The sequence below is a fragment of the Mustela lutreola genome, chromosome 15, assembly GCF_030435805.1.
Source record: "Mustela lutreola isolate mMusLut2 chromosome 15, mMusLut2.pri, whole genome shotgun sequence".
Lineage (NCBI taxonomy): Eukaryota > Metazoa > Chordata > Mammalia > Carnivora > Mustelidae > Mustela > Mustela lutreola.
Genome location: NC_081304.1, coordinates 6734087 through 6746429, shown reverse-complemented (window position 1 = coordinate 6746429; position 12343 = coordinate 6734087). Strand labels below are relative to the sequence as shown.

Here is a 12343-nt window from a genome sequence, read left to right as displayed (position 1 = left end):
TTGCTTCTTCCTTCCAGCCACCCCGGAACACATCTGCCTTTGTTTGCACATTCTGGCAGGCTGCTCCGAGGGTGCAGCGTGGGGTTCCTCCTTTGGGAATCAGCATCGTGGTACTTCCTCTTGGAGGGCTTCCCCAGGCCTGCCCCATCCCCAGCCTGGATCAGGCCCTCACGGCCCCCACCTGGTCCCACTTACTGCAGACACAGCTGTGACTCGCCACTGCCTCCCCTGCGAGTCTGGGAGTTGCTTGAGATGGGGACAGAGACAGACAGGATCTGGTTTCTGTGTCGTCACACGTGTGCAGGGCCTGGCACAAAGCTGGAGCGCCACAAGGTGGTGCTGACAGGATAGCGCCCAGCACACACGGTGCCTGGCTGACAGCCGGCTCGCTGAAGATGGCTGGACTCCATGTCATCACTGAGCTCTCAGGGCAGGGGGCTATTTGCCTCTTAAGGTGGTGGGGAGGTAGGGGGTGGAGCCTTTTCTCCCACCTCACCCACCCCCTACACCAGGCCTCCAGCCCACTGAGGAGGAGAATCCTGGTCCTTAGCTTCGGAGTGTGACCACCTGCCCACACCTCACCCGCTGCAGACCAGAGCCGGGAGCAGAAGCAGCAGAGGGAGGAGGGACCAGTCCTTGGAGCAACCCAGACAGAGGGCTAGCCTCCAAAATGAGAAATGACTGTGGGGTGCAAAGACAGTGGCCTGTGCCCAGAAGTGACCTGGCCACAGGCCCAGACGGACCAGACGCCCATTATAATAAAGAATATTCTGCTAGTCTTGTCATTCTCGGCCAGCGGTCCTCAACAAGAAGTGAGGGGACATTTGGTGATATCTGGAGATGTGCTTGTTTGTCAGGATCGTGGAGGTCTGGCCGCTGGGGCGGGGGGTGGTCAGGGACTGTAACCATCCTACAGCATACAGAGCAGCCCTCCGCCCAGCCCCAAAGGTCAGTAGCACCCAGTTTGAGAAACCCTGTTCCAATTTGACCAGTCGTGCTTTGTGGCTTTTAGCCCAGGCCCTGAGGTTCTCTCCGACTGTGAGGGAGTGGCTAGAGGAGGGGAGATACCCACATTCCTTTAGTCTCACCATCTTGGGTCCCCCCAAAAACCACCAGTCCCAATGCCCACCCCAGGCTCCTTCCATCCCTCCGCATCCTTTTTCCAGGTAACCGTGTTCAGCCAGAGGGACTGAAGACTGATCCCCGCTGAAAACCAGCAGGGTTTAATACAACCCCCCACCCAAGGTGGCTTGAAGGCCAGTCCGGCCGGCAACCAAAAGCACGGGCCTCCTGGGGGCCGCTTGGAGATTATTAAATGAGATAGTTGATATGAAAGCACCCCATCAGGTATTAAATACCATACAAATATTACTTGTCATTTATATAGGTCCTGGCAGCCTGGGATTTCAGAAGGCGGCAAGCAAGGGGCTGCACCTTTGCTTTCCAGTCGGGGCCTTGGCGCCCCCTTCTGTCCACTGTTGGGCACTACACCCAGGGCAGGGGGCTGTTTCCAGACCTCCTGGGGCAAGTCAGGAACACGGGGCAGTTAGCTTCTTCCCTTATCCCTTGGAGGCTTCCCAGCAGCCCCGTGAGGAAGCAGAGAGGTAGCATAACCCCACACGCATCGCATTAGAAGCAAGTAAGTGAAGGAGGCAAGACTGGAACCGGCCACGGGCCATTGTGCCCTGATGCCTACAGTGAGCAAGTCCAGGGTGCCCGGCAGACGCACAGAGCAGCTTGGGGAGCCGCTCCTCTACCCCCCATTCTCATGCAGACCACGAGCTCCCCCACCGAAGCCCCACGAGGGCCCCCGAGGACCTTGCTCACCATCTTACCCCTTACTACCACCCTGGGTTCTCCGGATGTGTGTTGGATGCAACGCCCAAACCCACCAGCCTTTCACGGCCGACACGCTGACTTCCGCTCCAAGTGGGTCCAGCTTACTGACTTCCCGCAGGTCTGAAAGGCCCCCGAGCCCAAGGTGTGCATCTGGAATGGGAGAATGTCTGGGTCCCCAAGGATACAGGTAAGACTGGGACGCGACCACCAGAGAGCTTAACCTTCCTTGTTCCATGCCCCCTCCGACCTCTTCTCCCCACCCCCACCCCCAGACCCTACCTGCCACAACGGTCTATTTCCAGAAGCCGTGCTATGGCTGGACCATGGGAGCCTGGCTTTCAAGTCTGGGGGCCTTCATCTCCTACAGGGAGGGCTTCCTGTGTTGTGTGTGTATCAGCACCATCGGGGAAGGCTCTGTCTAGTGCAGCCCCGGGCTCCCCCTCAGAGATGCAGGCTTTGGCCACACCACGATATCTGGGGCTCACCTGTCCATGAAGCATGGCAGATGTCCCTCTAGGTTCCTTGCTTCACCTTTCAGAGACTGCGGTTTATTTTACTATTTGTGCCTCTTGGGGAGTTGGAGAGAATTTTTAGTACTTGAGCAAATTTGCCTTTGTGTTTTGTTAGTACATGTCTGTGTTCTCTTATTATACAACTCAAGAGGGTGAACAGCTGTCTCTCTGGGATTGCTGCCAAAAGGAAGTTGTAGTCCCTCCCCCGTCCCTTGTCCCTCCCTGTCTTGTAGGTCCTATAGAGGGAAGAAGCACCAAGCATTCATTTAACAACTCTTTGGTGGACCTATTATGTGCTTTGTGCAAATTAATTCATCCACCCTTCCCCCTCTCCAGCCCTTGGTCCATCCACCCTTCATTTAGTGAGTGATCTCAGATGGAGCGTCCAGTTTGAGAACCCTATAATGTCAGCAGGGAGTACCTGTGACAGCTAGATAGAAATATTGAATTTCTAGAGTTATCCAAAGAATGCTGAGCCCCATTCTTGTCTTCAAAGAAAAGTTGGTACAAATGTCTCAAAAGTTTCACACTGTCACACAGTTTATCGGGAGGTCTGTACACGTAACGGCTGCACAAGTGACCAGTGACAGGAGTCAGAGGTGAAGGGTCCTGCCCCAGGGGGAGGTGGAAACTGGGCGGGACTTAGTAGTGGAGGGGGACAGTGCAGGCAAGGAAGGACATGCAGCCAAGAAGTGTCAGTGGGTTGGGCTGAAAGGGTGGCTGCTTGTGGCTGAGCAGTGGTGGACCAAAGACCAGAGAGTCATCAGCCTGGGATGGAGGACTGACAAAGTCAGACTGAGGAACTTCGGGATGTTTTTCTCAGGTCAGAGCTAAGGCTCCCATGATTCCCAGATGGGACCCCGACCTTCAGGCTCCTACCAGTTAACATTTCCTTCTGTTAATACCCAGATCCATCTGTAGTTAGCACACGCGGTTTGGCTTCTTTTAAAAGGCTCCCTGCACAGTTGGAGCACCGTGGGATCTCCCAGAGGCAAGGACCGCCAGATCATCCCTCCCTCAATCCCCAGTACTCCTAGGAAGCTGGGCTGCTCGAAGGGAAGGAAGGATGGGGGGAGTGAGTTCACAGTGAAGTTCATGGCGCCGCACTCTGTCTCTTCAGGTAGGCTGTTCTGTGATAATAAACACATGGCAACTACTTTCTGTTGTGCAGTTATTAAATTTGGGGGGAAGAAATATAATAAAATGTAGACATTTGTAGAGAGGTTGAAAATAGAATAAAAGTGGACGATAAAAATAAAATCGATAACCTCAGGTGTCCTGGAGTCTGCCGAGAGTAAGCAATGTCAGGCACAGGGTGGAGCTGGGAGGAACCACAGGGACCAAGGAATCGGGGCCTTCACGGGCCTCCTCGGAAAACAGGGGCCACCTGCCCCGCCCGCTGGGTTCAAATCCCGACTTCCGCTCTCCCTGCAAGCACAGTCTTCATTCTCAGCTCCCCTCCCCCTGGCTCCGATTAAAACTGGGGTACCCACCAGACCGATCTCTCCCAAGTGCGCCTAAAGATCCGAGGTCCCAGGGGTAAAATGCTTAGCACAGGGGATGCCCCATATAAGTGCTCCTTAAATGTCAGTTGCTGGAAGTATGAATTTACCCTTATGTGCACCGGTTTTTAAAGGAATTGGAGGGGCAAGTGGAAAAGCCCCAGTAACTGGAAACGAGGGCCTTACTCATGCCAGATTAGATGTCCGCGGAAAAGGGGACCAGAAGGACGTGTGAGAAACCCCCACAAAGAGGTTCTAACAGGTGCATAGGAGGAGTATCTCTGCGCAGATACTCAATGCACACATCTAAAGAAAACGGTAGGTAATAAGTGTTCGGTCTTTAAACTGGATCGGAGATGAAGCTCAGCAAAGCCGAGGTGGGGGTTGGGCGTGGGAAAGGAAAAGAAAGCGGACGGAGGAGGAAGGCGGCCGGTTTTATTCTTGATCCGCACTATTAATCTCGGCCAGGAGGGGGCAGAGGGCTGCAATGGGAAGGACGAACGCTTATGTAATTCTTGACCCTTTGCAGACACCGTACCCAGCTTCCTTCTGGGGAGGGTTTAACTGAGCGGAAACGGAAGTCTCGCTCTTTTCCGGCCTCCTCCTTACGCTTGCTGTGAGTGTTTCGCGCGGTGAATGGGGCACTGAGTGGTAATCCGGGGTAATCCACGATTGGGTGAGATCTGGGGACCTTGGGTGTGGACCGAGGGTGCGGGAGGGGAGGATGGAGTGCGAAGGAGTGGGCATTTCGGGGGGAGGGTGGGGAGGAGAAGCGGGGGTCGTCGCCACTGCCCGCGCCCCGCTGACGCTAACATCGGTCTTCTCCGCAGGTGCCGGCCGCGCGCTCCCCTGCTCCCTCCGTAGCCATGGTGAGTATGACCCCTGCTGGGGCTTTCTCGGGGGAGGGCAGCGGGGGCGGGGCCGCCTTTGCGGGTGTCCCGGTTTTCTGGGCGTGAGGCGCTGGTGGCGGGGGTCAAGTCACGACCGTAAAGAGCGTGTCAGTGCAGCTCACGGGCCTGTTCATTGCGTTGCAGCCTCGCAAAATCGAGGAGATCAAGGACTTCCTGCTCACGGCCCGGCGAAAGGACGCCAAGTGTAAGTGGTGGACCTGGACTGCAAGGGTCGGTGACGACGGTCGCATGCCCCTGGAGCGGTCCCTCCCTGAGCCTTCTCTGAATCTTCCCCTGGTCCTTCTCTAGACCTTCCCCTGGTCCCTCCCCTGGTCCTTCTCTAGACCTTCCCCAGGTCCCTCCCCTGATCCTTCTCTGGACGTTCCCCTGGTCCTTCCCTAGATCTTCCCTTGATTCTTCTCTAGACCTTCCCCAGGTCCCTTCCTGGATCCTTCTCTAGACCTTCCCCTGGTCCTTCTCTAGACCTTCCCCAGGTCCTTCCCTTGGTCCTTCTCTAGACCTTCCCCTGATTCTTCTCTAGACCTTCCCCAGATTCTTCTCTAGACCTTCCCCAGGTCCCTCCCCGGATCCTTCTCTAGACCTTCCCCAGGTCCCTCCCCTGGTCCTTCTCTGGACCTTCCCCAGGTCCCTCTCCTGATCCTTCTCTAGATCTTCCCCTGGTCCCTCCCCTGGTCCTTCTCTAGACCTTCCCCAGGTCCTTCTCTAGACCTTCTCCTGGTTCCTCCCTGATCCTTCTCTAGACCTTCCCCTGGTCCCTCCCCTGGTCCTTCTCTAGACCTTCCCCAGGTCCCTCCCCTGATCCTTCTCTAGACCTTCCCCAGGTCCCTCCCCTGATCCTTCTCTAGACCTTCCCCTGGTCCTTCCCCTGATCCTTCTCTGGACCTTCCCCTGGTCCTTCCCTAGATCTTCCCTTGATTCTTCTCTAGACCTTCCCCAGGTCCCTTCCTGGATCCTTCTCTAGACCTTCCCCTGGTCCTTCTCTAGACCTTCCCCAGGTCCTTCCCTTGGTCCTTCTCTAGACCTTCCCCTGATTCTTCTCTTGACCTTCCCCAGGTCCCTCCCCAGATCCTTCTCTAGACCTTCCCCTGGTCCTTCTCTAGACCTTCCCCAGGTCCCTCCTGATCCTTCTCTAGACCTTCCGCTGGTCCTTCCCCTGGTCCTTCTCTAGACTTTCCCCAGGTCCCTCTCCTGATCCTTCTCTAGACCTTCCCCAGGTCCTTCCCCTGGTCCTTCTCTAGACCTTCCCCAGGTCCCTCTCCTGATCCTTCTCTAGATCTTCCCCTGGTCCCTCCCCTGATCTCACCAAGACCTGGAGTGTTGGTCCTGGGGCTGTCAGCCGATCCTGGCTGCCTGGGAGCAGGGACTTTATCCCATTTACCCAAAGATAAGACTTTTGGGGGCAGTGTGTTCCCTTGGGCTGGCTGTGAGCATTTTGAAAACTATCCTTAGTTCAGGAGAGTATGTGTCTGAGCAGAGTCCTTACCAGGTGGAAGTCTGGAAGTGTGGGTCTCGGAACCCTGACCTTGGTGCCCCCTGTCGGGTTCTGGGCCCACTGCTGCCTCAGTCCCTGCCCCGCACGGTTAGCTGTAGGAAGCGGTCTGCCTCTCACGTGTAGGAAGGAGTTAGTTTCCTGGGTCTGTAAACAAGAAGGGAACGATGTGCCAGAAGCCTCCGACAACAAAGCTTTCACTGGGTGAAGTACTGGTCCCTGGTCCCCGAGAGTACTCGCTGGTGTGCCCCATGGGGGAGGGAGTCCTGCTGGCACCGTGTTACTACGGTTGAGGGAGGTGTGGGGGCTCGTGCTTTCTACAGGGTAGATCTTGAGTCCGTACTGGGGAGGTAGTCCAGGGTCCTCATTTTTCTGCCTCATCAAATACTCCTTAAAGCTCCCTTTTCCACTCAGAGATGTGTCCTCAGGAGAGTATCCGATCATTCGTGAAAGCAGAGCCGTGTCTGCTGACGGACTGAGGTGGCCCCGACTCTCACACTCCGTCAGTGGAAGAATGAAAAGATGGTGGGAGCTTGGGGAGAGCGTTCTAGTGGGTCCTGTGCGTGTCGCTGTCACCTTTGATCCTCTGGGACTGTTGGAAGTGGTGGCCACCTGTGGGAACAAGGAGGAAGGTCTACCCTTTCTGGCGTTCTGGGGACCGCTGGTGGCACTGTTGGTGTACTGTCATGCTGTAAAGAGATGTGAGGGTGACCGTCCTCATTCAGGCCAGGGAATGTGAGGTTACAGCCTGGTTCAAATCCTAGCCCTTACAGCGGGTGGCCAGCCTCAACAGATTAAACACAACACTGTCTTTTCTCTCTTGAAGGTGGGGCCGGGGGCGGGGGTAATAGCATCTGTCCCACGGGGTTGGTGCAAGGGTCACATCAGAGGATCCTTTGGAATCCTTAGTATCATGAAAAAATGGTACCCAGTCCCCTCAGATCAGTTTACTTGGGAATGCAGGAGCCTGGTTTTACAGTGTGGTCCCCTGGACACAGTGTGTTTAGGACTTACTGGGTAAACTTTAAAAAATATTTTTAATTATAAATATGCATAGCAAAACCTTACTATTTTTAAGTGTACGGTTTGCTGGCACTGGAGACGTTCACTGGGCTTTTTTTGATCTTGTGATCTTGCAAAACCAAAACTACACCCAAGAAACACAACACACCATTCTCCCTCCCATCCCTGGCTTCCACCGTTCTGTTGCTTTACTGATGTGACTGCTCTAGAAACCTCCTGTGGGTGACAGCAGCAGCATCTGTCCCTGTGGCCTGGCTGGCTTGGTTTAGACAGTATCTCCGGGCTTCATCCGTGCGGTGACATTCAGTAGCGTCTGTCAGGATTTCCTTTCTGAGGCTCAGGGACCCTCCGTGGGGGCTGCCGCAGTTGATCTGTGCGTCCGGCAGTGGTCACTTAGGGGCTTTCTCCCCTTTGGCTGTTTCAGATCCCCTTGCCCTGAGCAGTGGTGTACGGACCCTCTCGCTACTTTCGGTTCTTGGGGCTGGGTGCCCTTACATGGAGGGACCGCACAGTAGGACAGCGTTGAATGAACGTTTTTTCTTAAAGAGCTCCTCGCGTCTTACCTTGAGATTGTCAGAGGCGCAGGGCAGCTGCTAGGAACGATGCAGCGTACTTAGATTTCAAGAGGAATATTAAGATAGCAAAGTAGGTTGTTTGAATGAAGACCTAGTTTGCCAAATCTCCTAAAACATAGGCTAAGGCAGCCATTGCCCTAGGCAGGCTCAGGTGCCGCTTCTCGTGATACGCCTCATTTCTTCAGCACCTACCGGACTGGCAGAGATGGATGGAGTCGTGGGTTGTAAGTCCAAGTGAATCCTGTGCTGCTTCTGTGGGGCTGAGGGCCTGTGTGCCCAGCCGTCTGGTCAGATGCGCGGGCTGACCATGTGCAAACCTGTGTGTGGCCCCCGGCCACTGGGTCGGGATGGGCACTAAAGTGCGCTCATGATAAGGAGCTCTCGAGAGTGTCTGAGCTGGTTTTAAACTTAGAATGTAGAGTTTTGATGGATACATGAAATGTCCTCCATGGAAACGCACTAACACGTGTCTGCCGACAGCAAAACCTCAGACCTCGCACCACTGAGCTCGAGTTAACATCTGGGGCTCTGTTGTCTGAGCTGTGGTCCTGAGACGGGCTTTGGAAGTAGGAAAGAACCTGGAAAATGGGGTTCGTAAACTTCAGGAAAAGCTTTAGCACATAACCCTGGGGCTAGATGGAGGATCCTGAAGGAAGTAGTTACCATCGCCCCGGGGCCCCAGAACTGATTCCCAGGAGAGGGGAGGTGGTTACCGAATGTTCTCACATGCGTTCCATGTGTCAGATACAGCAGGTAAAATTAAGCCCTAGGCTCTGACATACTGATAAAAGGGAAGTGTAGGTTTCTGATGCTGCTTTAAATATTGAAGTCCTAGAGGGCCTCTGGCTTTCTGTTTCTGCAGAGGGGACGGTCCAGGGAGGGGAGCAGAACCCTGAGCGTGGTTGCCAAAAGTGCCTCTTTGCTGCATAAACAGCAGGTGAACTGTGTGATGTCTCTTCTGTGATACCATTTAATTCTTGATTCCGGTCTCTGGTAGCTGTCAAGATCAAGAAAAATAAGGACAATGTGAAGTTCAAAGTTCGGTGCAGCAGATACCTTTACACGCTGGTCATCACGGACAAGGAGAAGGCAGAGAAACTGAAGCAGTCCCTGCCTCCAGGTGAGCGAGCCTGGGCTCCCGAGGGGCCGACCCGAAATGTGGAGGGCTCCTGTGTCGCTGTCTCCTTTCTTGGCGTTGTCCCCAGACTTAGGAAAGTGCGTCTTGTGGCTTGTCAAAGTATCTGTTCTTGCTGTTGGTGGTGGAAGGAGTTATTGGTGTGATTCTCTGAGTTCATCCCGTTCCAGAAGTAGTTTCCCTGGCCCGAGAACAGTTGGTTTCACTCCCGTCTGTGCTTTTCTAACACAGAATAGTAACAGCGAACACTTAACTCTGGGTAACTCTTCCTTCTCCCGACAATCCTGCGAGGTGGGTGCTGTCAACCGATCCCCAGTTTTGCAGGTTGAAAAACTAAATAGGCTGTGAGCCTAGGTGAGACTGAGGCCCATCCTGGGGGGAGGGGAGGGATGGCCCGGAGCGCAGAGCGGGCTCAGGCCGCCCCTTCACACTGGACAGTTGGCCGGTGCGGCTTGACATCGTAGGGACTTCCGAGATCTCTTCATGAAGGCTGAGACATGGACTGCTTTCTGACAGTGTTTTTGTTTTTAATTATCAAACACTAACTTAATTTTTAAAGTTTTTGTTTGTTTTTATTTTTTTAAGATTTATTTATTTTAAGAGAGAGCATGCGGGGGGTTGGGGGGGCAGAGGGAGAGCGAGTCCTGAGCAGACTCCTGAGCTTGTTGCCACATGTGGGGCTCAGTCTCGCGATCCTGAGATCACAACTTGAGCTGAAACCCAAGAGTTGGATGCCTAACTGACTGCGCCACCCAGGCGCCCCCAACACTGACTTAGTATTTTCTTATTTTTATTTCTTTAGATTTAGAGAGAGGGCTTGCGAGAGGTGCAGAGAGAGAGAATCTTAAGCAGGTTCCACGCTCAGTACAGAACCTGACATGGGGCTTGATCTCACACCCCCGATTAACTTAATATTTTAAGCAAAACTACCATGGTATGCTTAATTTCTGGGTTTGTTAACTCTTTAGTGTAAGTACAAAGTCCAGACAAACATGAGTAAATGTATGTCCTGGGTGACTCAATTTTATATCTCTTCTCCTCTAGGTTTGGCGGTGAAGGAGCTGAAGTGAACCTGATCCACTGATTTGAACTGTATTAAAGTTTTAAAAATTCTTAAAATGTCCTTTGTCTTTAAGGGCAGGAAGGGAAGTGCCACGTGGCCGGCACTTCCGGTGGGATCCCGATGGGAATCCCGGTTGCTACTTTCATCCCTGATCTTTGGCTGTGATCTCAGTGGACAAATAAAACCATCCTTTTTTTAGCTTAACTTTGAAAATAAATAGATGGAAACACACAGAAGAGGCAGATATTTGTGGAAGGAAGCCAGTATGCCCTCGTGGGATTTAAAAGTAATTTAGGTAAAGTGAGCTTCCTAATAATGAAAATGGTAGTTATGGGGTGGAGTTGATTAGCTTCTTGGAAATTGCAACAGGCTGAGCCATCCGGTCCTCCAAACACTGCTTTCAGATCCACCAGGGGGAAGGATTCCTGGATGCAGGAGTAGCAGACTAAGACACTTTGTTTCCTAAGTGCTGCTTGAGGTAAAGTGGAGCTTCAGAACCTGTAGGGTGTGAGGAGATTACTGCTAAGAGCAGATGAGTGTCTGTCTAGCAAAATGGGCCACGCTCTCCAGGGGGAGAGGGAGCGGGAAACAGGATCCTGGGACTGAGAGACCCAGTAAATGCAGCTGAAGGTTAGGGGGAGAAGCCAGGGTTCTTGCAGAGAGCTGACCCTAGACCTCAAGACAGTGGGGTGGATGTTGAGTTCACAGGGGTAGGCAGGGGGTGTGAGTGCAGCTCACTGCTCCAACATGCCTGTGAGGGCTCAGGTCCCAGCCAGCCCTGACTCCTTGGGGATCCAGCTTCTACTACTTGTCAGCCAACATGATCTTGAGAAATTTCCTCACTGTTGAGCACCATGCACTGGTCCTAGCCCCTGGGAAGAACTGCACGCCTCTGCCTGTAGAGTCACCATGGGAAAATCAAGCAGGGATGGGACAGTGCTGAACAAAGAGACCACAAGGTCAGCTCTCATGGTGGGCATTGGTGCCCCATGGCCAGCAGGTGTCCTATGTGGCGGCTGGGCATTCAGCCTCCTAGGATCCTCTTCTCCCCTCCGAGGACAGCTAAAGGGGTTGGACAAGTGTCCTGTGATGCACACGGTTTAAGCAGAGAAAGCTGCCTCTATACAGCGTGGCCGGTACAACTTGTGTTGGGCTCGTATGTGCAGGGCCAGTTCTTAGGAGGCTGAGCGGGGTCGGCCAGATTGCTTTCCCCACATGGCGTGAGTTGCCGCACAGTCACAGCACGTAACCCATAATCCCACTGATGCTGCAGCGGTCTAGCCGAACAGTGAATACACAAAGAGAAAGTTCAGTGGCGTTTCTGGCACTGGGCAATTTTGAGCTGCATGGGATCATATCAGGACAGACCGCAAGGTGGCGACATCCTACAAGTGAGCAGTCTCCAGTGCGGGTCTAGAAATGGTTCACTTGATAAAATGCCCAGAAGCCTAGTGCCTGAATTCATTTAGTTAAGTTTTTTCCTATAGAAATTGTAAGGGAGTTTGAATCCAGTCGCGAGAGGCATGGGTTTCCTCCAGAAGGGGTCCTCAGGCGCTCGGTGACCAGCCCAGGACTTCACAGGTTTCCCAGGAAGAGGGAGGGCTTGCCACTGGACCCCCTTGGCCCTGGCATCTTGTGCAGAGACAGGCCCCTGCTCCTAGGAGACAAACCCTGTGGACATTTGGCTTCCATGCCTGGAGAAGACACCCTTTCAGGCCACGGTTCTCAACCCCGGCCCTGGTGGCCTAGGCTGATGGCAGAGTCTGATTAAGTTGGTAGGAGTCCTAGGTACATGTTGAGCCCTCGGGTGGCCTGGGTCAACCACTGCTTTGGGTTGCTGATGTCCACTTACCAGTTTGTAATAAAACCGATCACTGGCTGAGTGGCGAGGTGGGGGCCGCAGTTGCTGGTTTGGAATGGGCTGGAGGGCTCTTCTCACTTCAACTCCCGTAAGAGTCCCTGGGCGCTGGTCTCCTGTTCCTGTTCTGCTGCTTTGCTCGCCTGCTCCCCTCCAACAACCACATTTTGGGGGCACCTCACCCAGATCCCCAAGCTGGAAACTGGAGTCCCCTTAGCAGGCCTCTGAGGAAGAAGCTAGAAGGGTCACTGTCTGGGTGCAGACTGGCAGGCAGGTTCTGCTGTTCACTGCTGCCCCCAGATGGCTGCTGTGCTGGCCCTGAGGGTGTGCCTCCCTAGTTTGTCTTCAAGCCTGTCAGCAGGCCTGCCCCTGCCTCACCCCCTCCCTCTGGGGCTGAACCCTGGCCCCCCAACCACCAGGTCAATCCCCAGCGTGA

General features: G+C 54.0%; 1 protein-coding gene across 4 annotated transcripts; it reads left to right on the top strand.

Annotated features, from left to right (window-relative positions):
* The first annotated feature begins 4394 nt into the window (after positions 1-4394).
* On the top strand, positions 4395-10105 carry RPL38 (ribosomal protein L38). 4 transcript variants are annotated; one of them, XM_059149263.1, is made up of 5 exons: positions 4395-4469; positions 4684-4722; positions 4888-4948; positions 8849-8971; positions 10031-10105. In XM_059149263.1, the coding sequence occupies exons 2-5, from the start codon at positions 4720-4722 to the stop codon at positions 10054-10056; spliced, it is 213 nt and encodes a 70-aa protein (XP_059005246.1). In that variant the 5' UTR covers positions 4395-4469; positions 4684-4719; the 3' UTR covers positions 10057-10105. The 4 variants fall into 4 exon arrangements, with proteins under 4 accessions (XP_059005246.1, XP_059005247.1, XP_059005249.1 ...); XM_059149264.1 differs by having other exon boundaries at positions 4430-4504; XM_059149266.1 differs by having other exon boundaries at positions 4443-4529.
* The last annotated feature ends 2238 nt before the right edge of the window (positions 10106-12343 follow it).

Excerpts from the sequence above, each read along its gene's own strand:
- RPL38 (XM_059149263.1), top strand. Across the intron at positions 4,949-8,848 it reads CCGGCGAAAGGACGCCAAGT|CTGTCAAGATCAAGAAAAAT; the intron begins GTAAGTGGTGGA and ends GGTCTCTGGTAG. Across the intron at positions 8,972-10,030 it reads GAAGCAGTCCCTGCCTCCAG|GTTTGGCGGTGAAGGAGCTG; the intron begins GTGAGCGAGCCT and ends CTTCTCCTCTAG.